Raw genomic sequence first — 27,948 nt, 5'->3', positions numbered from 1 at the left:
GATGATCAATATTGCGTAGCAACACAAGAATTGATTTCGAAAGCTCTACCGGAAAAATAAACATTTTGAAAGTTTGAAAGTTTAAAAGTTTATTTAACATAATGGACGTATACAATTGCAAAGTACACACTTTTGGGACCCAACAAATTTGTTAAAGGGTCCCTACTGATTGTTATCAGGAAAAAACACTTCTATGGCAGCTGTTTTTTTATACTACAAAATCACATAAAACCTAAATAGCTGAATAAGTAAAACAAGAAAATACAGTAGTAGGGAACATTTCACAAATGAGATACATTTTTCTAACAATTTTCTTTGTTACGTCATCGAAAACATCGGCACAGGAAAAGAAAAAAGGAGAAAAGTGAGGGCATTTGCAAGCATGCGCAGTGTTACGCATCGTTAATAAGTGGGAGTTTTAATCGTTTAAGAAATGTATGCAATGTTCTTAGAGCGGTTAGGTCACTATCAAGCTTATTCCAAACTGAGGTACCTGTAAACTGTAGTGTAGAGCGACCGTAATTAGCATTTACCTTCGGCAATAAAAAACGACAGCGAGATGTGTTTCCGACATGGCGAAGTGAGGGATGGAGCGAGACTGTTGTCAAGGCCAGTTTTTCATGAACTATTTGATGCATGACGGAGGCGATGTTGTATGTTGTCAAATTGTAAATGTTGAAAATGTTAAGGGTTTTAAATAAATCTTTACTCTTAATATGCATACTGTTGGGTGCTATAATGCGAAGAGCTCTTTTTTGAAGTGTAAACACTGGTGATAGATGAGTTTTGTATATGCAACCCCAGCTCGCTAAGCAGTAATTAATGTGAAAGTGAACAAATGCGTAGTAAAGATTGATAAGTGTGTGGGGAGGGATATAGTTTCGACATTTCGACAGCACATGCAAGCCATATGAAGCCTTTAGAACTACGGAACGCACATTAAGGCGGAATTTTAAATGGTTACCGATAATAACACCAAGAAGTTTTGCCTCAGTAGATTGTTTTATCGGATGGTTATTGTAAACGACATCTGAATCAATAGCCGTTTTCCTTTTTTCAGAGTGAAATAAAATAAAAACTGTCTTAGTTGGGTTAAGGTGAAGGGCATTCATTGTACACCAACGGTGCAAAATTTGTAATTCAGAGTTAAGTTTATTAATTAGGTTGCATTCTTCATAATCTGCTATAGTAAGGTTAGCATCGTCTGCATAGAGTACAGGGGTAGCACACACAAGCTGCGAAGGCCGGTCATTTATATAGACTAAAAAAAATAAAGGTCCGAGTACGAATCCCTGGGGAACGCCAAGGTTAATAACGGTGCTGTTGGACGGATAATCACCTAGTTGAACAGTTTGTTGACGATTTTCTAAGTAACTGCGAATGAACGTCAAAGGTATTCCATTAATTCCGTAACGAAGCAATTTAACGCTGAATATAAAATGATTGAGGGAATCGAAAGCTTTCGCAAAATCTATGAACAATCCCGCGACCAGATAACCACTGTCTAATAATTTTCTAATTAAGTCGGTAAATTTTGAGACTGCAGTTTGTGTGGAAAGGCCGTTTCTAAAACCAAATTGGTGCCGAGAAAGAATGTTGTGCTTATCCAGGTAGTCATTAAGGCACCTCGCAAATAGTTTTTCGGGTATTTTGCTGTAGAACGGTAGCACTGAAATTGGATGGTAGTTTTCTATTCTATGCTTGTCCTTTGACTTGTACAGTGGCAGCACCTTGGCAATTTTCATCCGTTCTGGAAACATACCCGTGACGAATATAGTATTGACGATATGCGCGAGAACTGGTGACACGATGTCAGTTATTGCGAGTTATTTGTATAGGTGTCCTACGCGACACGAAAGGGGCGATAATTCATGAAACCTTATTCTTTCTCTTTGTGTGCAGTAAATAGCTCCTAACGACCGGTATGTAGGGCAGCTTGTGGCAGACTATTGTAAACATCACAATAAGGCTTCTCCGTTTCGTAGGCATTGTAGGCGCGTGATGTGCACAAAGCCAGCTGTGCAAACTTGCAGCGCCTGGGAGGGTCTTCTACTGCGGACTGGAGTACCCATAAGGTACATTCACCTGGCATGCCTGTAAGCAAAAGGAGGTGGTTGAACATTATTGGGTAATGGTTGCCAAATGTGCAATTTCTGTTCATAACTTATTGCGAACTTCATACTGATGAATATCTATAACAGGGCGCCTGCAGGTTAAATTAGTAGTTACTAATCGATCGTCTTTCTCTGTCTAATGTGTTGTTTTTTGAAAGTGTAACTGCAATGTTAAGCTTAATCAAGGGCGCTGTAACGTACAGTTATTCCAAACTTTTCGATTCATATTCTGCAATCAGCCCTTCCCGCTTGGTCAAAAATTTCTTGGACCACCTCCACTTTGACTGTCTGTCACGCGACGCCGCGAAAACCGAAATAGCTCTCCATCTAATCTGTCTTGTACACACTAACTATGCATGATTGAACCAAGCAAGAGAAAGATAGTTATTTCTCATTCGACGCCTTTTCGCCATTAGACCTCTCCTATTGGTCCAAGATATCAAGATGCGCCCACTTCACCTGCCTGTGTACGTGATGTCAGAAAAACGCGACAACTCGCCGCGTCAAAGTGACGTGTACGCGTTAAGATGCATTAATATGCCCAACAAAATTGAATTTCCTTCTGAATGGGCGCAAAGATTGCTGCCGCCGATCGCTCAGACACTGGCTGCTCGCACCTGCCGGAGAGCATGGGTTTATCTGCGTATATTAACACTTTTGTTTGGCTGTGTAACGTTTTCGAGCAATTTCGGCACGTATACGACCTTGCTCTGCGAACTCTTCTTTGCTGAACATCCATTTTGGCGGCATCCTTACCTTTCCGTTGCATGCCACTGTGATTTTCGACCGGTCACCGCAAGCTAAGTAAGGCAAAGCGGACCAATAGCAGACGCCGGCACCACCTTCTTCATCCTGTTTTCGATATTCAGTGCACTGGCTCTGTCCCGTCGAATCCTTCTGAACTTGAGCGTATTCTCGCTATTGTCAGCCAATTAGATAAGACAAACCGCTCAGTGTAGGCAATGTTATTGATTTTTAAAGGAAACAAGTGATCTCCTATTAACAAGGAGACCGCTTGATTGGTCAATGCAAACAAACCTGTAAGTCACCGCCTGGTGCTTACGTTGAAGATTACGTAAATTTGACGTCAGGAGATTCGAATAAAAGCCTATTGGAATAGTTCTACATTATAGGGCCCTAAAACTCATTTACTTATGTTGTATTTGGTTCTTCGCCGCGCACATGCGCTTCGACAACAGGTTATAGAAGTTTTGGTCTACATAATTATTTCTTCACATGCAGACCCTCTCATACCGTAGCTGTGTTCATTCAAATTGGAAATATTGTTACGGAAGGATGAAAGATGAGAAAGAAAGAAGAATTTCGCGAGACGCTGGCAACTGCGAGTTGTTGCTGTTGAGCCATCTTCACCGTATTGCCTGTGCTTGTACATATCTTGTAAATAATGTCTGTCTATACTCCCAACATTCTTGTAACACATTGGTGGGAGGTGCTGGGTACCACGGATGCAAACAGAGTTCCGCAGTGGACGTCGCCTAACCATCCCACCATGAATAACGATGAGCACGCGGGATCAACGTCGTTCCCGCCTCCAACGCCACCGTCGCCAGCTACGTCGCTGTCCCTTTCGGTTGGGACTTTTCCGATATTGTTACGTTCTGGGACCCCAGGGATCCAAGAACTTTCTGCGGGACCAATGATGCTCACGTATAAGAGTGGGTGTCAATGTGCAAAAGCGTGAGTGGAATCAAAAGATGAGGCCCTGCGCTTATGCTAGCTGACCTGTTGTTCTACCTAAGGTCTGGTATGAAAGCCACGTAGGGGAGCTAACCAGCTTGGACCTATGCAAAGAGAAGTTAAGAGAGTTGTCTGCCAAACCAACCGGCCGTAATATGGTCGCAAAGCAGAAACTGGCCTCCCGTGCCTTAACCCCCACGGAGTCCCATGTCTCGTACATCCAGGGCGTGCTTCTCGCTTTCTCGTAAAGCCGATAACGACATGACAGAAGCTGAGAAGGTCGGGTACGTGCTGAAGGCAATTGTTGACGACGCCTCTAATCTGCTCAGGTGCAAAAGTTGCTCTACAGTCGATGCTCTCATGAAAACGTGCCAACAATTCAAGCAGGTTAAAAGCCGACACGACCATCAGCCATTCGCCAGGCTTCCCAATGCTGCCGCCACGTCGACTTTTGAAGATTAGCCCACACAGCAGCATGCATCGCCATCAAAGGACGTGGTGCGAATTGTTCGACGTGAGCTGGATACAATGGCGCCCGTAGATTTCTGTTCACCGAGCGCTCATGCTAGCCCCGTTTCAGCTACCCTCGTACAAGCAAATGTTCGCCAGGAACTTTAAAACATTCGTCTACATTCTGTCTGTGCTGTTGCCAAGCCCAGAGCGAACAAACGCCCTTCTACAATTTTCGATCCACGGCGTCGCTTCTCTCCGCAATATCGCAACCTGACTGAGTGGAGAACTGCGGACGACCAGCAGATATATTTCACCTGTCGCAGCATTGGTCATGTCGCCCATTCCTGTCGCAAGCCCTGGCCCTCAGCACCTCGCTCACCAACTAACCTGATCCGTTTTTATGGAAATGGCGTGTTGTTTCGCCCACCGCCGAGTCTAACAGCGCCGACAACTGTGGTATGAACACTTGGTATAGTCGCTCACCATCACCGCGCATACACCCGTCTCGTTCAACGCAAACACGTCGCCCATCTTCCCCTTCGCTGCAGCCACGTCGCCTTTTGTCTCCTGTGGCTTTCGCCACACCCTTTTGGAAAAGTAAGAAATGCAGCCCTCGGAGGTGGTGCTGCATTGTCTACTACTGTAGGAAGTCCTCTTTCTGCTCCCACGGCGACACTGGAGCCCAGTTATCTGTGATGAGTGTAGTGCCTACCTTGACATTTAAAAAAGGTCCTCATCCCAGTGGCTGCAGAAGTGCCTCGTGTGGCCGATGCCGGCAGGCTGGTTGTTCTTGGAATGTGTAGTCCGCCTTTAAGTATAGCCGGCCGCCATACGTCTGTTCTCTTTGCTGTGATCGACAACTGCCGTCACGAAGTTATCCCTGGATTAGACTTTTTATCCATCCATTCTGCTCTCATCGTATGCGCAACGGGCGTTCTTCAGTTGGAACTACCTCAACTCGTCGATGCTCCAAGCACCGCCCCACCACACTTGTGCTCGCTTTAAGATGAGCCTTTGTTACCCGAGGCAGTCACTTACGTCGCTTTTAGCGCACAACCACAGGTTACTGACGGTCAATATTTCCGTCGCCCCATCATCGACGTGCTTTTGAACCACAACGTTGCTGTTCCGCGTACGCTGGCCATGACTACTAATAACGACGTCGTTCTTTCACTTCTGAATTTTTGCCTGTGCCCTCAAGTGCTTGCAGGGGGCATATTGTCGGCGAGCGTTTCTAGTACTTCCGAATTTGACATTGAGAGTTTGAACGCTGAGAGTGGTTTATTAGCGCCAATTGCAGCTCACAGCTTTGATTCCTTAATGGATGGGTTCGTTCAAATGATTGCACCTGACCTCAGCTCTGCACAGGCCACAGGCATACGTCTCTTGCTCCAATCGTACAGTGACATCTTTCATTTCAGCGACAGACCTCTAGGCCAACCAACTTTGTTCAGCGGGGGATAAACACGGCATGCACGAATCCTATTCTTGAGCGTCCCTTTCGTGTCTCGCATGCTGAAAGCAGAGTCATGCAATCAGATGTGGACAAATGATCCACAAAACGGTGATCAAACGATGAGCGAGCCCTTGGTTTTCTACTGTCTTCCTTGTAAAGAAAAAAGATGATACCTGTCGTTTTTGAGTCGATGATCACCACTTAAACAAGATCACGCGAAAAGACGTCTACCCACTACACGCATCGTAGGCGCCTTGGAATGCTTGCACGAAGCTAAATACTGTTCGTCCAGCGACCTTCGATCCGGCTACTGGCAGATCGCAGTTGATGAAATGGACCGCGAGAAGACGGCATTCATCATACCGGATGGCTTATATCAGATCAACGTCATGCCTTTTGGCCTATGCAATGCTCCTGTGACATTTGAGCGTATAATGAACTCTTTTCTGCTAAGCTACACATGGACCAACTGACTTTGTTATCTTGACGACACTATTGTTTTTTTCCCTCACGTTCGGCAGCCACCTTACCCGACTCGCTGTAATTCTTGCGGTGCTTCGAAAAGAGGACCTCCAACTAAACTCCACGGAACGTCAATTCGGGCGCCGTCAGATTACCGTGTTGGGACACATCGTTGACGTATCCGGAATCCAACCAGATCCGAAAAATCGCGCCGTTTGCAGTTTCCATCTGCCACGTTCTCCATCGGATGTGCACTGCTTCGTCGGCCTTTGTTCCAACTTTCGCTGTTTCGTCAGAAACTTCGAGAACCTTGCTCGGTCTTTGACAGATCTAAAGAATATCAAGCCATTCTCACGAGGCCCGGAGCAGGCTCACGCATTCGCCGCTCTACTCGGGTTTCTGACCACCCATCACATACTTCCCCACTTTGATCCATCTGCACTGACAGAATTCCACACAGACACAATCGGCCGTGGCATCGGCGCTGTTCTCGCCCAACACCAGAATGCTACCGAGCGCGTGATAGATTACACCAGCCTCCTGCTGTCCCCTCCCGAAAGAAATTAATTCATCACTGAGCTTCATCACTGAGCCAAGCATCATGCGCTTTGCTTTATTTTGGGCTGTCTCCAAGTTCCGGCCATATCTGTATGGCCACACGTTTTCGGTTGTTGCAGACCAGCACGCCTTCTGCTGGCTGTCTTCCCTCCGGGACCCGACAAGACGGATTGGTTGCTGGGCAATGCGGCTCCACAAATTTTCATTTATTGTAAACTACAAGTCTGGACATCTGCACAAGGACGCCGACTGTCTCTCTCGTCGCCTAGTGGATCCTGCTGATCCTTTTTCTGCAGATTAATTTTAGACCCACCCTTCTGCTTTGCCTGTCCATGTCAGTGAGCATGCATTGCAATTGATCCCCTGAGTTACTAAGCTGGGCAATATCATCAGCCAATCGCAAGTTTCTAAGATATTCTTCATTAACTCTTATCCCCAATTTTTCCCAATCCAGATCTCTACATACCTTCTGTAAAAATGCAGTGAATGGCATTGGAGAGATCGTGTCTGCGTGCATGACGCCCTTCTTTATTGGGATTTAGTTGCTTTCTTTATGGAGGTCCACGCTGGCTGTGGAGCCGCTATAGATATATTTCAGTATCTTTACATACGGCTCGTCTACACCCTGATTGTGTAATGCCCCCATGACTGCTGACGTTCGACAGACTCAAACGATTTCTCGTAATCAATGGAAGCTATATATAAGGGTTGGTTATATTGCGCACATTTTTGCATCACCTGATTGATAGTCTGAATATGTTCTATTGTTGAGTAGCATTTGCGAAATCCAGCCTGGTCTTTTGGTCGACAGAACTCTAAAGTGTTCCTGATTCTATTTGCAATTACGTGAGCAAATTTTTTCTAGGCAACGGACAGTAAGCTGATCGGTGTATAATTTTTGCTGTCTTTGGCGCCCCCTTCCTTATTGATTAAGTATATGTTGGCGTTCTTCCAAGATTGCGGTACGCTCGAGGTCATGAGGCATTGCGTGTACATTGTGGCAAATTTTTCTAGAACAATCTGCCAACCATCCTTCAACAAATCTGCCTTTACCTGAACTTCTCCAGCTGCCTTCGCCCTTTCCATAGCTCCAAAGGCTTTCTTTACTTCTTCCGGCGTTACTTGTGGGATGTCAAATTCCTCTAGACACGCAGACTTTTTTTAATGCGGTGAAAAATTGCGTGGCATCGGGATTCGAACCACGGCCCTCTTGCAGGTGAGGTGGATGCTCTACCTCTACGCCACCGCTACAACCTTATGGGCATCATTAAGGAGGGTGATATAGAAATCGGTGGTAACTTCGTGAGACAGGATGCCAGTAAGCTATCGCAGGAGACGAAAGATCCGAACAAGAAACGCCAATGTATCAAAGCATCTAATCCTACAGCTAGAATACAACTGGCAGAACTTTCCATGTTAATCAACACGCGTAAGACAGCTGACATAAAGAAGTATAATATGGATGGAATTAAACATGCTCTCAGAAACAGTGGAAGCCTGAAAGCAATGGTTGGTTATCGCATCATCGCCTGATGATAGGGACAACTCCTGCGAGTAGCCATGGATCCAGCCCTTCAAGACATCACCCACGTGTCGAGACACCTGTGCACCGCGCAAGGCGCCGCCTGCAAGGTCTGTGCCCGGAATTCGGCCTCTTGCAAGGAACATTGTCTGCGACCTCACCGACTCAGGAAATGGCACTTGCAAGTTCATCAGCACAGGTGACTGTTCAAAACAATCTAGTCCCCAATAGCTTCCGCGGTGACACTTATGAAGACGCCGAAGTCTGGCTGCACCAGAACGTAGATAAGGTCAATAACTGGCGTCCGGACCGGAAGCTTTGTAATGTGTACTTTGCTCTTGAAGGTCGCACGAGGACGTGGTTCGAAAACCGCGAGGCACATTTGACAACGTGGGACAAATTTTGCCGTCGGCTACTTGACAACTTCGGAAGCACTGATCGCCGAGAAAATGGACAACGCCTTCTCGAGTTGCACATTGCGAAACCCATCGAAAGTGTTTCAATGTTTGTCGACGACATGTTCCGTTTGTTTAGTCACGCGGTTCCCAAGATGCCTGATTCGGAGAAGCTGAGCCATCTCATGTGCGGCGTCAAGGAACAGCTAATCGCTGATCTCATGCGTAACCCGCCTACAGCAGTGGAAGAATTTTAAGGCAGCCACTGCAATCGAGCGCGCGCTGCAGCAGTGTTGCGGGCTATACGAACGCCTGATTAACGATGCGCCAGCAGGAGCCGCAGTACAGACGAGACCGCGCTGCATCAACTATGAAGAGACATTGTGCGCGAGGAGATTGCGAAACAAACTGTGATCCCAAAGGAGTTTACTGTTGCTTCGGTCGCTGAAGTTGTCCGCCAAGAAATCCAGCAAGCATTTACATCGCCTGAGCCACTTACTGAACCGTGTTCCGAGCCGCGCTTCGAGCCGCGCGTACACTGCTACGCAGACTATGTCCGTCGCCCGCGTTCTGCCGGGGCCAGTACAGCAGTACCACCAGCGGCCACCTATTGCTGCCTGTATACAGAGGGATCATTTCAGGCGACCCCAGCTTTGCAGGACCGACATATGACGCACTGCTGATCGCCGACCATTTTGTTTTCACTGTGGCGAACCAGGGCATATTTATCGTTTTTGCCCTCATCGCCAGGGGGGCATTCAGGATATGTCGCCTGCCACTCCACGACAGTTTCCAGAGACAAATCCTTGTTTTGACGACAGTGTCACTCGAGAAGAAGGCAGCTCAGCTAATCTCCGATCGCGCGCGCCGTTTCCGTTACGTTATTCTTCGCCGAACCGTCGCAGTTCGCCGACGTGGTAAGAGGCCACTCTCCAAGCCCAAGACGTGGAAACTGAAATCAGCGGCCTCCGGGTGAAGGTTGCAAGTCGTCGAACGGCCGAAAGTACCCCATTATTACAGAGAAACGAGCAGAGCAAGCCGGAGAAACAGAACGCCGACGAATTTGTGAGTGTGGACTTTCTCTTAACGATTGAAGGGCACGACATGACAGCTTTAGTTGACACTGGCGCAGACTTTTCCATAATGAGTGAGCTGGTGGCAGACCCGCTTAAGAAAGTAAAAATGCTATGGACGGGCCTTTATATTCAAGATGCTGGGGGCCACATAATGATACCTGCAGGAATATGTACTGCATGACTACAGATAGAAAATACAGCTTTTGTCGCCACTTTTGTGATTTTAAAAGAGCACTCTAGACCACTCATGCGTGGGATAGACTGCTTGCTGCAGTACGGCGCCGTGGTTAACATACGGGACGGCGAGATAACCTTGTAAACTAGTACATACACGAGCCACGACGAAGAACGCCAGTGTACATCGTTACGTGTCGCCGACGTAGATGTCTGCATACCGTCACTATCATGCAGTCTTGTCTCCGTCAGTTTCGGAAAACAATTGAACAAGGACGGTGTAGCCAAAAAATTAACTGCACATCTGTTTCATCAGGGTTTTCCCATCACTCGCGGTATCGTCAGCCTAATCGGTGGTTGCACACAGGTACTTCTGACAAATTTCACCAATGAACGCCGGCACGTCAGTAAAGGCACCGCTTTGGCATACTTTGACGAAATTGACCACGTTCGACACTGCTTTGGTGTAAAAGAGGAATCGACCACCGATATGATGCCACATGAACCCGTCGTCGACGTTGACCCTGGTTTAGCGCTGCAACAGAAACAAAGTCTCAGGGAACTGCTTGACGATTTTCAAGACTTCTCTACAACATCGCAGGCGCGTAAAACACCACTGACGAAACACAGGATCACAGGAAAGCCCTTGGGCCTCGCCCGTGGTATTCGTTACGAAGAAGGGTGGTAACCCGCGGTTTTGCATCGATTATCGCAAGCTCAATCAGGTTACAGAAAAAGATGCGTATCCCTTACCACGCATCAACAATTCCCTCGACAGGCTCCGCATTCACAATACTTCTCATCGATGGACCTAAAAAGTGAATACTGGCAATTAGAGGTCGATGAGTGGGATCGAGAAAAGACTGCTTTTGTAACGCCTGACGGCCTGTATGAATTCAAAGTTCGCCCTTTTGTTTTGTGTTCCACCCCAGCCACGTTCCAAAGACTAATGGATACTGTTCTCTCAGATCTTAAGTGGAAGGCTTGCTTAGTGTACCTAGAAGATGTCACTGTTTATTCTGCCACATTTGATGAACATCTCAAACGGCTACAGTCGGTTCTTCAAGACATACGGTCCGCTGAGCTTACCTTAAAACTATGAAATGTGCCACTTTGGCTATGAAGAACTACAGTTTTTGGGCCACGTAGTAAGTCACACAGGTGTCAGACCTGATCCGGAGAAAATCGCAGCCGTCGCAAAGTTTTCAAGGCCTACAGACAAGAAGGCAGTCAGAGGCTTCCTGGGTCTATGCGCTTATTACCGACGATTTATTGCGGGTTTTGCACGCACCGCCTCATCACTCACCTACTTAACCAGAGAAGATGTCACGTTTGTGTGGGGTGACTAGCAGGAGACGGCATTTAGCGAGTTGCAACACCGTCTACAAACTCCGCCTGTTCTTTCCCACTTTGAAGTGGATGCGCCGACAATGATCCACATCGATGTCAGCAACGTAGGTCTAGGCACCGTCCTTGTTCATCGGCAAGACGGCGCTGAGCGAGTCATCGCTTACGCCAGTAGAACACTGTCACGTGCCGAGTCGAACTACTCCACCACAGAAAAGAAATGCTGGGCTGTAGTAGGGGCAGTTGCCAAGTTCCGCCCATACATATACGGCCGCCCATTTCAAATTATAGTTGTCTAGCACTCTCTGTGTTGGTTGACCAATATCTCTGTTGGCCGCACCACAGGTGAAGCACTACGTTTGAATGTCCCTCGACTGTCAGCGACCAAAAGTGCCAGCTACGAAACATGCCGGACTATTACATCCCGTTCTTGTGCCGGAAACGCCGTTTGCACAAATTGGGCTGGACCTTTTGTGCCCATCCCCAATATCTGCTGCCGGAAATAAGTGGGTCATAGCTGCGACACATTCCCTCACGCGGTATGCTGAAGCTAAGGCACTTCCGTGCAGCAGAGTTGCCGAGGCCGCACAGTTATTCGTGAAAAACGTCGTCCTGAGGCACGGTACTCCAGCGGTCATCGTAACCGACATGGGAGCCGCGTTCACGACTGCACTTTTGCGAACTGTACTCATCCTCAGTGGCACGGCACACAGAAGGACGACAGCCTTTCACCCGCAAAACAATGGACTTACGTAGCGCCTCGACAAGACTCGCAGACATCCTGTGCATGTATGCCGATGTGGAACACAAGAACTGAGACCAAATATTAGCCTACGCAACGTTTGCATATAATATGGCTCGGCAAGAAACAAGAAGAATGACGCCATTCAGTATCCTCCACGGTTTAGAAGTGACTATAATGATGGATGTTATGCTTCCTCATGATTCCTGCGATTCCGAGACTGACGCCGCAGATATTACGGGGGGCGCCGAAGAAGCAAGACAGCTCGTGCGCGTTCGCATAGCTAGCCAGCAAGACCGCGCTGCCTGACGTTACAATCAACACCATGAATGCGTCGCCTATCAGCTCGGCCAAAGAGTCTGGGTTTGGACTCCAGCACGCCGCCGAGGCCTCGCGAAGAAACTTCTGCGCGGATACTTCGGACCGTACAAGGTTCTACGACGCCTTAGCGACGTCAACTACGAAGTCGTTGCTGACAGCCCATCCTGCTCGAGGCGCCGTCGGGTCCTGCCTGAAACTGTGCACGTCATGCGCATGAAACCTTATTTTTCTGAAAGACGTGGACACTCCCTGGTTTGCTGGACACCGGATGCTACCCACCGAGCGTCGCGACGATGCTCCTTCTGGAGGGGATGTTACGTTTCGCATCCGAAGTGCGGTATAGCCGGCGCGGATGCAACGGACGCCGGGGCTTCGTTCACAGCGGCGGGTATTTTGGCCAGTTCAGCGCTGTTCCAACGCCTCCTGCTAAGCGCGTCCAGGCATGTTTCAATGCCATGTGTCTTCGTGTGTGTGTGTGTGTGCATGTTGGTGCCCACGCTTGTCAAAGCGCGGCAGCCGGGAGAGGAGCTCCCCAACTGTGAAGCGAGGAGGTCTGGCCGGCGCCGGCCCGGCGGAGACTTGTCACAACGTGTCCGTGCGCCGCCGCCACGTGCGCCTCGTCCGAGCCGTTTCTTCTTGCCCTAGACTCCGAGAGTATAAAAGCAGCTGCCCCGGACGCCAAGGGAGAAGCTTCCATTTATTCAGTCGAATAACGTGGTCTCTCGTTTCTCCACTTCGGTCGACCTGACCGGCCGCTCTTTTGCGATGCTAAAATAAACAAGGTGTTCTGTTAGCAGTCGACTCATCCTTTGCCAGGACCTTCGGTTGCTTCCAGCTGTGCCCCAGGTCGCCAGGCCAACGCTACCCTTGGGGCTTGCGACCCATTTGCAACAACTGGTTGCCAGCGGTGAGATCGCGACAATGGAGGCCAGCAGCGAAGATATGCGGTCGACTGTATGCTGAGCAGCACAACGACCATCCGGGAGCAGTGCAACGAGCCCTGTGAGATGACTGGTTGCCAGCTGCGGAACGACTGCACTGAATTCTTGGCTGCGAGGTTTGGTGAGTGCGGGACTTTCTTCTTCTGAGTTTTGCCAGGCTTTTGTTAGTGTCAGAAGCAGAGCTGGTAATTGTGGGTGTCGTTGCTGCCGGGTTAGTTTGCGGCAACACAATAGTAGGCAGTAGAGCAAGCCGCATTCAGAGCAGCCATGGATTTGAAGTCGTTGCGCCAACCACAATTGCTAGAGCTTGCAAGAGAGTTGGGTCTGGATGTCTCAGGCAAACTCAGAAAACGAGAACTGCTAAGGGCTATTCTTTAGTTAGAAGCTGAGGATGACGAGCTGTCAGAATGCCTTGAGACCATTGAGGAAAGGGAGACGGCAAAAAGACAGGAGCGCGAACGTAAAGAGCAAAAAGAAAAAGAGGAGCGCGAACGTAAAGAGCAAAAAGAGAAAGAGGAGCGCGACCGTCAACACGCTTTGCAAATGAAACGTCTCGAAGTAGAGCTGGAACGCGCTCGTAATCGAAGTCAGGCAAACGGTGCAGGAGAACGAGTATCGTTCAAAATGACTGACCTGATGCGGCCGCTTAAGCTTGGAGAGGACATTGGTTTGTTCCTGGTTAACTTTGAGCGAACGTGCGAGAAACAGGGGTTCTCTCGGGAAACGTAGCCACATCGCTTGCTCACTTTGTTACCCGGCGAGGCGGCCGACGTAGTCGCTCGCTTGAAGAGAGAGGAGGCAGAGGATTTTGACCAAGTGAAATCGAGTCTGCTAAAAAAGTACAGGCTGTCAGCGGAGTCGTTCCGTCGGAAGTTTCGGGAAAATGAGAGAGGCAGAAGTGAGTCAAATACAAAGTTTACCTACAGGCTTATGTCAAACATGCAAGAGTGGCTCAAAGAAGAGAAAGCGTTTGGTGACTACGAGAAAGTTCTGCAGTGTTTCGGGCTGGAACAGTTTTATAATCGGTTACCTGAGAACGTGCGGTACTGGGTCTTGGATAGGCTAGACGTTAGTACGGTGGCTAAAGCCGCCGAGCTAGCCGAGGAATTTGTGACGCGTCGGGCTCGCGGAGCTAAGGACGGTCAAAAGGGTGAATTTGGCTCCAAGTTTGAGAGGCCGAAGTTCACACCCATGAGAGCAAGGGGGGACACACGTAGTGCGGATGCGAGTGAGAGCAGTCCGACCAAACGTAAGGAGACGGTGACAGCCGAAGTCGAACGCAGAAAGCGGTTCGAGACCTCGTCTCGTAAGATCTCGTAAAAGATCGCAGTATCCATAAATAAAGAACTACTGACAAGAAAAACTGTATTGTGTGCAAAGGCATCACGGATATTTGTCTCGATGTGGGCAAGCTGATCTGTTGTGGATCTACATTCCTTAAAAGCGCACTGTAAGGGATCGAGTGGTTTGTTGGTTTCAAGAATACGGATGAGGCACCGGTTAATTACTTTATCGAATAGTTTGCACTGATATATTGCCAGGACCGTGAGCCCATAACTACAGGGTGAGGACGGGCCCTTGTCCTCTTTGAGAATAGAAATTACGAGTGCTTCTTTCTATACAGACGGAATGTTGCCAGCAGAGAGCATGGAGGTAAAGAATGAAAGTAGTGTTCCGGGGGTATCAGGGTGCAAGTTTTTCATAATCTCATATATTATTCTGTGGCTTCCTGGATTGGACTGGATACAACAAATAAACGAGGCCTAGAACTCCACCATTCTAAATCGTCGATTCTGTACTTCACTAAATGTGCCTCTCCGACCCAAGAGGCAGTTGCTCTGCTTGTCGCTAGTGTTTTATAAATCTGTCTCTGTAAAGCAATGTGCCGGTGATGTGCTCGAAAAATATTCCTAGACCATCTGGCTGGGCCTCAAGAGTGTCTCCATGTGTATTTACTAAAGGTGGAGGATGAGTTTTGCGGCCCTTTATTTTATTTACCCGGTTCTAGGCTTTTCTTTTATCTGTGTATGAAGTGATGTATTTTGCCCAACTTTGCTGTTTAGCACGGTAGTTTGTTCTTCTACCTTGTCACCTAATTGCCTTAAAGTTAATTAGGTTATAATAAAATGTCGGAGCGCTAAAAATACCAAGGATGTACAAGAAGAAAAGAGACACCACATGCGCTCACTCACAACTGATGTTTATTGCACGTATGGAAAAATACATATATAGAAAATGGACGCTTCGCGCATGTCAAGATGAGGTACAAAAGCTGCATACAGCTAAGGCACGTGTGAGCATGGAGCAATAAAATTGAAATATTTCTCACGTATTAATAAGGATGGTTAGCATAAACACAGCGCGGTATTTTCGGTGATATGATTGGCTTCCGAGATTTCTCGTGTGGTTTGATTAGGGTGACGGAAAAAATGACTGTGGTTTCGAAGATGGGCTTACTAGGACTCGATTTGCACTATAAGACGAGATGAGAGGATGGGGCGCCGTTCAATGAATGTCTACGCTCTCTGAGGCATGTGTTGACACATCTGCTTGTTTGGCCAATGTACCTATGGCCACTGCTTAGGGGAATTTTGTATACTACTGTTGAGCCACAATTAACAAAACGAATAACTTGTTTCATACTGCACCTTCTACCACCCAATGACGCGCCCTGTGCCCTTCTGTGCACAATGGAGGAAATTCGACTAAGCCATTGTGGTGCAGAAAATACCACCCGAGCACCACAACGCTTTGCCACATCTTTTAGGCCATGTGAAATTTAATGTACGTTGGGAATGGCTGAAAATTTTTCGTTTCCTTCATTTTGAACAGAAGGATGACGCCCGCATTTTCCTTGCTTTGCAATGCGAACGAGCTTTTGACGAAGGGGTGTGCTGAGGGACACAGGGTGATCTGCTGCTTTTAGCCGTTCTACTTGCATACGGAAACTCCTGCTCACCTTGTGCACGCAAGTTTATTCCAAGGCCGCGCGTATTCGCGGCAGACCAATTCCGCGTTTCACAATTTTTAGTGCCCCGACGTCAAAGCTAGAACTGCATTTGCGGATCGTGGATTCTAGTGCCAGCAAACATGATGCGCATAAAAATTCATTCACAAGTCAGGAAACTATAGTCTAGTATTGCTCGGCAACGCAGAGGTGAATTTTATACCAGTGCCTTCTTTTTAAAGCAATCGACAATGTCTTTCATCTGCCAATAAAAATCAAATATTCGTCCAAATAATCGTCCGCAATGATACACCCTCTTGAAGATTTACATTTACAGCACTATCTACTACGCCAAGAAAAATAGAACTTATTATTGGCGCTATGCAAGAACCTATACAAACACCTGATTTCTGCATATACAGTTTCCTGTGCTAAATAACGAATGTAGATTTTCAGTAGAACGTCAGAACTCCTAAAAAGGACTCCACCGAAACACCACGTCTATTCCTAAAGGCAAGTTCGGCGTGATATTCTGAAGTACAATCGCGGTTGTGAGGGTGGGCTGGTGCTGCAAAGCCATTGCATACAAGCCTAGGTAATCGAAGCAGTCGTTCTTATGATCGTGCAGCGCGCAACCGCTTCTCTAGGGATTGGTGTTGACTCTTATGCACTGGTGACAGGTCCCGCCTACGATCCTCTGTTCGCAGTTGAAAAAAAAAACAGGGCAGGTGATCTCGGACACTCAACTCCCGTCTGTCTCACAAAGTAAGGTTGATCCCACTGATTGTGGTCACACTGGTAACGGTGTACTAAATTACCGCGTTACTGGCCGCTCAAGGCTCTTTGCGTGCATCCACGTGCTTGTTTCACGCTCGAAAAAACACTTTTATGTAACACGTATTTGGCAACAGAAAGCTGTTTTGGCAGTTCTTCAGGTTGCTCTACAATTTTCTCCTTGACTCTTTTAATCCAATTATGATATTTGAGAAGGCTGGTGATTAGGACTAATTACGTAATTAAGCAGAATTCAAGAAAATCTCAGTATCTCCAAGCAATAGCAAACAACATTAACTTGGTTCTCACCAGCTAAGTGGCATTTGTACATCTTTAAATCTTGCTGCATGATAGCTGGGACACTTTGTATATCAGGATATGCATTGCGTGATACGTGTGACATGATTGACATGGATAACCTACAATATGTCACTTATGCTGTCTAATGGCATTGTGGTTGTTCCTTTGCCTGGATGTATATCTGTATACGCCTGACATACCATTGTGGCATGACATGATCGATATGTACGCACGGCATGGTAATCTGACATGTCGTGACATGAAATCTACCATTGTATGTCTGACATTACCTGACAAACATTTCATGGTATTACGTGTATGTTATCACATGAATGACATGATAAGCACAGCATGGTTGACAACAGGCATGGCATGCATTACATGACTTGACGCGAATAGCATGCCTTTATAACATGAATGTCAGCCATAGATTATATGACATGTAGGACACGAGATGCAGGACATGTAAGCTTGACATGACATGAAGGACATGTCGTGATGCGCTTTTCAGAATATTTATGATACGCTTGCGTGAGATGCCTTGCAACGAGACAAGCATCGTCGTCATTATCGTTTGAATGGTGAGAAAAAAGCTCGGCTGCACATACGCCTTATACATGACGCGTTTCGCAGTGAGAATGCGGCGTCAACATTGCTTCAATACTAATTGCATTACCATAAACAGTTATCGGAACATCGTGTCTGCCGGGATTTTTAATATCCCGCTTTGCCGAATAGCAATGTTTTGTATACATAATTTTTCTATCGTACAATATTGTCCTCCTAACCCAACTACGTTGATGTAATTTATTTATGCATTTTATAAATTTAAAGCTGTTTATGCATTGCTCAATACTGTTGTCTGAATTCTTGCTTCTTTAGGAAACTAAGTCCTGTGCAGTGACTCCACCTATTCGACGCACCTCTCCTGTCCTCCTTCTTTGCCATGTACCTCACCGGCAGTGGCTTTTGTAAAAGTGCAGTGTCAATTAACGTACCACGGATTCTCAACATTCCTTTACCCGCCACCCCTATGAATAGCAGGGCCAGCAGTACAGTTCGCATCCACCTTACTGCCATGACTAATTATTTTTTAAACTCAACTATTCGTCTAACCCTGTGCTTACCTTTCGGTACTTAGTCATGTTCTTCGCTTTAGGTTTAAATTGAGCTACCTTTTTAAACGATGCTCAAGAAAGCAACACGTCTTCTGCAAGAGGTGTTCTGTTCGCGGGCTACTGATCATTTCATATCGACAGGCTCCTAAGTGCCGTTTACTTAATTAAAAATTTCGCCTCTGTAAAGGTGTTACCTCATGCGAATGTACCTTCCTACGTGGAAAAAAATTAAGGTGTTATGTATAATAGAGGATGTGCAATGCTTACCATTTTTCTGATGTCCCAAAACTACGCACTTGTTTGCAGCATATATGACGCTAATTCTGTTCACGCCACTAACGTACAAGACACCTGTTTTGGCATTCACAAAAAAAACAGGTTGTTTTCATGCAAACGGCATTCAATGAACGTGTTGTCACATTTTTTCCATGCAAAAAACACTCTGTAAATTGTATTTTTCTTTTTACTTTTCAGCCAGAAAACTGTAGGTATGCATTTGCATTATCTAGCAACCAATAGAACATGAAATGTCAACAAAAAAGAAATTGATCGCTCTTGGTTTATGAGCCTAATATAAAAGGAGATAAGTGGTATGTACTCTTAAGCAGTACAATTGATGACATTTATAAAAATTGCTGTAATCGTCTAAGCATAATTCTTTATTGTTTAAAGGCATTCGAAGTTCTGCTGAAGCTTCGTTGATATTCGGCTGATGAACGTGTGCCGAAATGGATGTCTGCATAAATATTTCGTTAAAATTGCAAGCCGTAATACTTATATATTCGAAAGAAGAGCCAAGAATATTAGGAGCAAAGATTTCAAAACTTCCTATTAAACCAAAAGGCACATAATAAAAAGCGTAAATTATTCTCGCGCAGTAACTTACACGCTCCAATAAAGACAAATAAGACTTCCATGACAATAAGCTAATTCTCTTAACGTAAACAGAAATATTCTTTTGATGTCTAATTTTGGCTGGTTACAGCGTTCATGAAAGTATTACTTATGTATGTGTATAGCCCTCATTAAAAAAATACTGGCTCTCCCGCAATTGAGAATAGATGTCAGCATGGAATGGTAACCGGCAAAGCAGATTGGTGGAAGGTATACTAGCCACAATCTTACAATGGGCGTAGCTCATGTTCGCAACGACACACCCAACGACACTACACCACCCCACACGGCTCCATACTGTGCACAGGTCCATATGTACGCTGCCCAGCTAGAAAGAGAAAGCCGGCTGAAATCTGCTCGACAGGCAGTGAATGACTCGAGCGAAACAGGCCGCACTGCCCACCTAGAAGATTGAATTTAATTCTGGGGTTTTACGCGCAAACCACAATTTCATTATGAGGTACGCTGTATTGAGGGACTCCTGATTTATTTTCACTAGCAGGGGGTCCTTAACGTGCCTCCAATGCGTGGACGGGAGTTTTTGTGTTTCGGCTCCATCGGCATGCGGCCGCCGCGGCCGACATTTCGTCCCGCGATGTCGTGCTTAGCAGCGCTACACCATAACCGCTGAGACACCATGGCGTGTAAAAACGCATGAAGGAGGCGCTACGCGTCGTGATGCCACCTGTCGAGGCGACACCAAACAAGCGCTGCGGAACATATGGACCGCTGGTGTTCAAAAGAGCGCTCAACTCCATAAGATGGCAATGAAGTGTATGAAGCCATGTATATGCCTTTTGAACGTCCACTATTGGAAATTACAAATGAAACATCAGCGAGCTAGTAGTTGCGGCTTGAGTGATATTGCGAAAAAATAAACATTAGCAAGAACTCGGAAGTAATATTCTTTTGTAACTTGTTTGGGCAGTAACTCGCGTGTGTTTTTCGGTCCTGTACAAAGGGTTGGGGGGCCAGAGCTAGACAGCATCTTTCGAAACTTTTAGCTGGTTGCCTTAATGATCTCGTTTTGTCCTTGCAACTCGGCCTGATGTTCTCATTTGAGTGTCCGGATAACGACTCTGGCCTTTCGCTCAAGGTTATTTGGAAGTCACGGGCAAGGCTAAATAAATTTTTCGTACAGGCAGGGTTTGAGACCGGGCTAGTTGGTTTTCCATGCTGAAGTGACTAGCGCAAGACTGAACACGGGACACTGAAAAGGCGGCGAGGACAAGCGCATAATGGTCGTATGTGGGTTGTTTTCATGCAGACACGAACATGGCCATGTTCTAATAAAGTACGCACGCCGTGACCGCTGTTCCATATTTCCACAATGATGTGAGCACCACGGAATAATTCTGCGCGTGCTATAGCAAGATCCATCTAACTAGGTCGCGAAGCTGGGAACAAAAACAGTGCCAAAACTTCTCGCGAGAGATATAACCTGGTGATGGCGATTGAAACGTGCCTAGATGACACGTGAGACGAGCAATGATACTGTATTACCTACGTGAAAAAAAATTTCGCAAATTTTAAATCCTGATACTGTCATACTTGTAAATATTCAGTTTCAAATATTTCTTCTGTACTAAAGCAACAAAGGTTATGTTTTTATAATTCACAATTCAATAGCTTGTTCATGGTGACTCCTACCAACCAGTGATTCTGGCACAAGACACTGAATTACGCGAGGAAAATAACAAACCTAGATCACAAAGAAAGCAAAATAATAGCTCTTTAATTTAAGACTCCCCTCCGAAAACACCATCAAGACAAATAACTAACCCACTCGGTGCCACCGCAGCCTCTTCGTTATCATGCTCTCCACAACGCAACCACCCTGCAAGAAAAGTGACCTCTAGTGACAGATAAAGATCCTGTGGATGAACGTAAATCCTTGCAGGAGCAAAATTTCTCACAATTTACCGCAGAATTTGGCAGAAGAATCGAAACTCTTGAGGCCAGACAAAGCATACAAGAAGCCGTCGTTGGTAGCTTCACATACACCTTTGAGCATTGTGCAACTACTTCAGGTTTCAGGCAACGTCCAGAAACCCCTCATTGAACTTCAGCGTGCCCAAATTACAACAATTTGGCAATGGAACTGTGGAATTTTCGCAAAAAACAAATTGGTAGTTCCACATACAGAAACCTTAAAGGAATAAACTCTCGCCGTTATTGCCTTGCAGGAAACACTTGGAAATGTTAAAGTGCGGGGCTATAGACCCTATGAAAAAAATTTTTACAGAAATACGAAATTTCGCCATTAGTCCTGAAAAATCTACCAAATACTGAACAGTCCCGAGATATCTAACTGCCATAGAACATGACATTAAAATGTTTGACTTCGACTGTCTCTTAGTAAAACTAATTCCAAAAACGGTATGCATACCCGCCACTTTCATACTTAATGTATACAGCAGCCCGAAGGGAGGACACCGTACCGTTGTCGAAGCTATGAATAGGACACTAAAAATTTCTAAACAGAATCCACTGGTCATAGTGGGAGACTTTCACGCACAAAACAATGCCTAGGAATGCAGAGTTAATAAAAATAAAGGCACGCATCTATGGAGGTACATCCAGGATACGCGCCTTACGATACACACAGTCCCAGTTACCTTTACTAGAAATGGCAGGAGCAGGCAGGTTAGCACATCTCGAGACCTGACGTTCACAAAGCATATAGGGCAAGTGACATTGCAGAACACAATGAGTAACTTAGGTAGTGACTACTACATAGTGGCAAGCAGTATAATCTTCCAAAGACCTCAGAGGCAGATGAATGCAACCGATCCAAATTACGGATTGGGACAAATTTACACAACTTCGAGATCAAAACGCAGTTATGCGTTTTGACCATAATCTGCGGACAGTCAGTTGCTACATATGTGGGAAGCATACGACAGTCTGCAGAGAAAGTGGCAAACGCAGAAACTCAATGGATTATTGCGCATTAACATTGCAGAGCTATAGAAATAAAGAGAAGCTTATGCATAACAGCTTACCAAACAGCAATGGGCCAAGTCTGGGACCAATGAGTGGCAAACTTGGCCTCAGGGATACTTGGCACCTCCTTAGACATGAAATAGCGCATAGCCAAAACATCATTAGACTAGTGCATAACCAAGCATTCACATATAAAGAATCCTTCGAGGAACTCAGATACACTTACGTAGAAACATCAAACAATGTCTCTGCTGAGACACTCGGGAACCCTGAAGCAGAAACTTTACGAGGGGATGCAAGTGAGAAGTGCGAGCTGCGCTTCAAAGACTGCGGACCTCCAGGCTTGAGGTGCGGACAGGATTAAAAGCAAAACACTAAGAAACTTAGATGACGCCTCGATCGAAACTATTACTAAACACTTTAACAAATGTTGGGACAGAGGGGAACTCCCCTGATCCTGGAGGCATGCAAAGATCCTCTTCATGCCGAAGCCTGGAAAGAAGCCTGACATCCAGAACCTCAGGCCCGTATCTCCCACATCCTGCTGAGGCAAAGTGCTATAGCATGTAATTTTTAGCAGGTTGCAGAGCCGCATAAATAGTGGGAATAACTTGCAGCACGCCATGATTGGCTTTAGAGCAAATCCATCAGCACAAGACATCATGCTAAGACTCCCAGAAACGGTTTTACACCCTATTCAGCGGAAAAAAACTAGAGCTTCCTGAGCCCCGGATCTAACAAAAGCCTTTGACAACAATAAGCATGAAGCAATCATGCTTGCATTGGAGAAACCCTTTGCTGAGCACAAAAATTACCACTATATCAAAGCATTCCTCTCCGACAGGACTGCCAAACTCAAGCTAGGCTAAATCGCGTCGTCCACATTGCAACTTGGTAGAAAAGAACCCGACGGGGATAACTACTATACCCTTTCCTTTTTAATATCTGTCTTACACCGCTAGCTACCGCACTTAGCACAATCCCTCGTTTAAGACGCTTACAATGTGCTGGCGATTTCACCCTCTGGGTTAATGCCGGAAGCGGTAGAGAATACGCTGCAAGCAGGAGCACACCGAGTGTCATATCATGCAAATCAAATATGTCTCTCGTGCTCCGCCCCACAAAAGTAAGAACTTCTGATTGTAAGGGATCAACCACAAGCAAAAACACCTCTCCCGGACATCAAAGGGATGATACATGCGAAATACGTACTTGAAATGCAGATCTTTACGATCCTAGGTATGCAGGTACAAAACAACACAAAGAACGAATTCATTCTGAGCAATATCATAGGGTGTGTTACCCAGACTAATTAAGCGAGTAGCAAACAAATTTAAGGGCATAAAGGAAGCGGATCTCAAACAACTTGCCGCAGCCTTCTTCCTCAGCCGGATAATATATTCTCTTCCTTACCTGCACCATTACCCAGCTGAAAAGAAGAAAGTATATTACCTATTCAGATAATCGTACAAATCAGGCTTTCACCTCCCTGGATACAGGGCTAGTGAGAAGCTCATATAATTGGGAATCCAGAATACCCAGAGGAGCTGGATGAGGCACACAAACTAGCACCGATAGAGAGGGTACCCAAAACTGAATAAGGAAGACACAGACCAGAGGATCTGAGGATCGATATGGATTGATAAACGCATGCAAATGTAAATTTCCACTAATATACAACACAAATTTAAGGATATACCCAATAGCAAAAAAAACATGCATCCGGAACGTCATAAGGACAGAAGGAGTGCAAGAGATAAAGCTCTACATAAACACAACTCGGGCTTGCAGAATACAGTCTACATCAACGTAGCGGAATAGTCAAGTAGATATGCCTTCTGTGTAGGCATAGTTAACAATCAAAGTTATACCTTCTCTGCAGCAACAGTTAGGTGCATGCATGCAGGGGAAGCAGTAGAGCAGCTATATCTCTGACTTTAAATGACACCCCTCCAAAAATAATTTGACGATTCTAAAACTGCACTTAGAAACGTTGTCAGTGGCAAAATCGACAACCGGCCCTGCAAATTCTAAATAAACATCCAGCACCTGATCATCCAACTCAAATCATCTGGGTCCCGGCATATTCCTCGCACCCAGGAAATGAGACTGCCCAAAATTATTCCCGAGGTTTTGTCAGCTGGATAGTGGGAGGCCTCGACCTTGGTTCAGTGAGGGATCGCATGGTGACGTTTCGCGAAATTACTATCCAGTTCCGCGAAGGTAGACAAAAATAGCCGCTCTACATAAAACACTGGATAAGCTGCAACAGGTTATTTGGCGACATATGCAGACTGGCTCATTTACCAACCCTTACAAGTATTCACTAATATATCCAGGCTGCTTCTAACCTAAATGCAGAAACTGCGACATCGCTATGGCGGTCCTGACACTTATGTTGAGCGACTGCCGCGCGCTAAAGCCTAGGGCGGAACGCCAGTAAAATACCACTTCGCACCGGGGGTAGCGGTGTCCAGCTTAGATCCCGCAGTCCAGATGTGGACAGTCCACTGGGCTTTGGAGATCGCCGAAACTCAAGCGTTTACGGCCACCTCATGCTGCCTGGCAGAAGAAATAACGCAGCAATTCACATAATTCTAATATCTGACGAAAATAAAGCTTTTCCTCCTCCTTGTGATGCAAAACTTGGCAAGCCTGTGCAAACCAGTTGTTATATAGTGTGAAATCGCGTTGGTCCCTCGAAAGCGGCGGTTTCATCCGAGTTTTTTTTTATTTACTTGCGTGTTTGTTCAAAGCGTTGCGTGTACTTCAAGTTTTGCCTGGCTTCCCGCACAGCATTCATTAGCGAAAGGTGTCACTGCAGACTTTTTGTCATCGTGCAAGTTCAGGCTGCGGCATCCAACGCGCTGCGTCTCTTCGTTACGATAAATGCATAATGCTCAGCGAAACAACGTCGTGCTATTTTCGTTCTCTCCTAACGCAGGCTCTGAATACCCGACGAGCAGCAAAATTAGTAACTCGAATGTTCTGCGTATGCTAATATGGGGGGAATGCTGTCTTGTCTGATAACTGTCTTGTCTTATCATGGGGCTGTGGCCTAGTCAAGCTGTTCTGAAAAACAGCTTTCTGTCACAGTCCTTTCTGTATCATTGACAGAATCAATATAAAGATTGAGTGATTGATTGATTGATTGATTGAACTCTTGGATATAGATACATGTTCTCACACGCAATTACGAATGATTCGGTCAAAAGGTTTTGCATACGTTGCTATGCATTACGACTGTGCATGCTGGCCATAAAATTTTTCATCCAATGACACCTGTTGTTTTTGTCAAATATATTGCTTGCATTATTCTATACGAATAAAATTCAAGTTGCTTTGCAACCTCTGTGGCCACGCCATTTATTTACATCTTATTCGATCACCTTCCTGAGGAACCTACTGGAGGAACTGCCGTTAATAATAACCTAAATAGATTCACAATGAGACAATCGTCAGTCTTATAGTTTAATGACAGGCTGGCGCTTCAACGAGTCTCAAGCTCGCCTCAACCTCAAAAGCAAAACAATTGCTTGTGCAGTGGTCGATATGCCGGACGCTTAAGAAATTCAAACATGTACGCCATGCCGCATAAGATCTTCACATGACTGCCATTTTCGCTTCAGACGACACATTTTGTTTTTCATTTTTTTAATGCTAATACTTTCACCCCCCCCTCCGATACGCAGAGAGCGACGGTTGCAACGAGCCACCATTTTCTGGACACGTGGGCTTCTATGAAAGCTTTGCTACCAGCTTACATATACCTTGTACTATAGCGCAAGGTGTTCGCTGCTATTCTAGTAACCTCTGACTATGTCTTTGACTCACGCTCATGATTTATTATTTAAAAGACAGCTGCCACTAAGATACCAGTGACTTCAATGTCATTATTATCGGCCCAAGGACGTTATGGCGCTGTATGTAAACACCAGAATGGAAAGCAAAGAATACAGGTGATAAAACACAGCCGAACTATGTTAAAATGGACGAACCAGCACGTTCTACCGTGTTCTTCTTTCCTCAGCACGACCCTTATTGTCTTTACTGTACTCATTCCCGGCAGAAAAAGGAGCCTTGCGGGACGCTGTTAGAAATACGACAGGCATTCGATCTGGGTGACGTAGAAAATTTCACAAACGTGATGAAGCTGGTCTGGAGCAGTGTTGTCAGGATTGGCTATATATACCAAATTGGGCTAAAGAAAAACATTTTTTGGCGTTGACTTGGGCGAGTTGGCTATGTGGTTATATTTGAGCTACTCAAAATCTTAAAATTTGCACGAGCTATAAGTTGCACCATAATCAACGCTCGAGAGGTGGCGCTCACCTAGTGGAAACAAATCTTGAAGGATATGATTTAGCTCGCTGAGCTGGCAGCGTAGCGGTGCGTCTGTGCGTGTGTGAAATCCCTCCCACCGACCCTCCCCTCTTAGCACTGTTGCTTGAGCTGGTGGCTTTGATCTTCGATGCCCCTAAAGCGGGCCTCCACAAGTCCACCACTTCGGTGGCAGTAGAGTGCCTGGACGTTAGTGCCGCCTCCCACGGAGAAGTGTCGCATCGAGGCCCCCCAAGTAGTTAGCACTATCTATCGGGTGGGTGGAAAATAAAATTCGCTTCTTTCCCATTCCTACTCGCCACTCCGCTCTCCTCGCCCTACCTCGTAACTCCCTGACGTTCAACTGTCTCCACGCTGATGGTGGAATTTTGGCGTACAGCTAAAGAGCAGAGCTCCTAGTGAACATTATTGTATATGACTACAAATATTAATTGAATAGTAAACGAGAAGGACGTGGGTTAACCGCCACCACACACAGACCTTGGCGGCGGACATGGAACGTCCTTTTTGCCGCAGGCGTCACGAGAGCGTGATCTTTTTGGGTGAAGGCAACTGCTCAATAAACCCACATATGCTACCTGAAGGCATCAATATTGCTGGATTCGAGACCCTCGTTATGTAATAAACGTGAAGGAAGGGGGTTATCCGAGGGGCTCAATTTTTATTAGTCGTATCATAAGAAGCTAACAAACACAGACACCAAGGACAACATAGGGGAAATTACTTGTGCTTTTTCATCATTCATGCTTTTTTTCAGTTGTTTTTTCAACCACTTTAATTTCCATTAATATATCCTTTATGTATTTCAATTATTAAGCAGAAGTAATTTTCCCTATGTTGTCCTTGGTGTCAGTGTTTGATGGCTTCTTATGATATGACTAATAAAAATCGAGCCCCTCGGTTAACTCCCTTCCTTCTCGTTTATTACATAACGAGGGTCTCGAATCCGGAAGCATTGAGGCCTCCAGGTAGCATATGTGGGTTTATTGACCAGTTCCCTTCACCCAAAAAGATCACGTTCTCGTGACGCCTGCGGCAAAAAGGACGTTCCACGTCCGCCGCCAAGGTCTGTGAGTGGTGGTGCTGGCTAACACTCCCAGGGTTCTAGTAGGACACATAAATACCCAAGAAAGTGGATAGCGAAACGGCGCCGTGGTAGCTCAATTGGTAGAGCATCGCAAGCGAAATTTGAAGCTTGTGTTTTCGGTTCCCACCTGCGGCAAGTTGTTTTTTCATCCACTTTAATGGCCATTAAATTATCGTTTCTTTATTTCATTTATTAGGCACAAGTAATCTCCCCTATGTTGTCCTTGGTGTCAGCGTTTGTTGGCTTCTTATAATATGACTAAATGAATACTGTGATACTGTC

General features: G+C 46.0%; 1 protein-coding gene across 5 annotated transcripts in view; it reads right to left on the bottom strand.

The window, feature by feature from the left end:
• The window catches only part of LOC142587385 (uncharacterized), a 498,611-nt gene that overhangs the window by 260,454 nt on the left and 210,209 nt on the right, over positions 1-27,948 (bottom strand). For 2 of the 5 annotated variants that reach the window (XM_075698347.1, XM_075698344.1), the window contains exons 6-7: positions 18,666-18,749; positions 81-2,094 (exon numbers count right to left, since the gene is read on the bottom strand). The exons of 2 other annotated variants lie outside the window; for them this stretch is intronic. In XM_075698347.1, coding sequence (XP_075554462.1) covers positions 1,913-2,094; positions 18,666-18,749 — 266 coding nt within the window. In that variant the 3' untranslated portion in view covers positions 81-1,912. Of the gene's footprint in view, positions 1-80; positions 2,095-18,665; positions 18,750-27,948 lie in introns of those variants that run through there. One more of the 5 variants, XM_075698348.1, reaches the window with a different exon arrangement.

The sequence above is a fragment of the Dermacentor variabilis genome, chromosome 7 (assembly GCF_050947875.1).
Source record: "Dermacentor variabilis isolate Ectoservices chromosome 7, ASM5094787v1, whole genome shotgun sequence".
NCBI lineage: Eukaryota > Metazoa > Arthropoda > Arachnida > Ixodida > Ixodidae > Dermacentor > Dermacentor variabilis.
The sequence above is the reverse complement of the archived record's forward strand: the minus strand, read 5'-3'. Positions and strand labels throughout refer to the sequence as shown.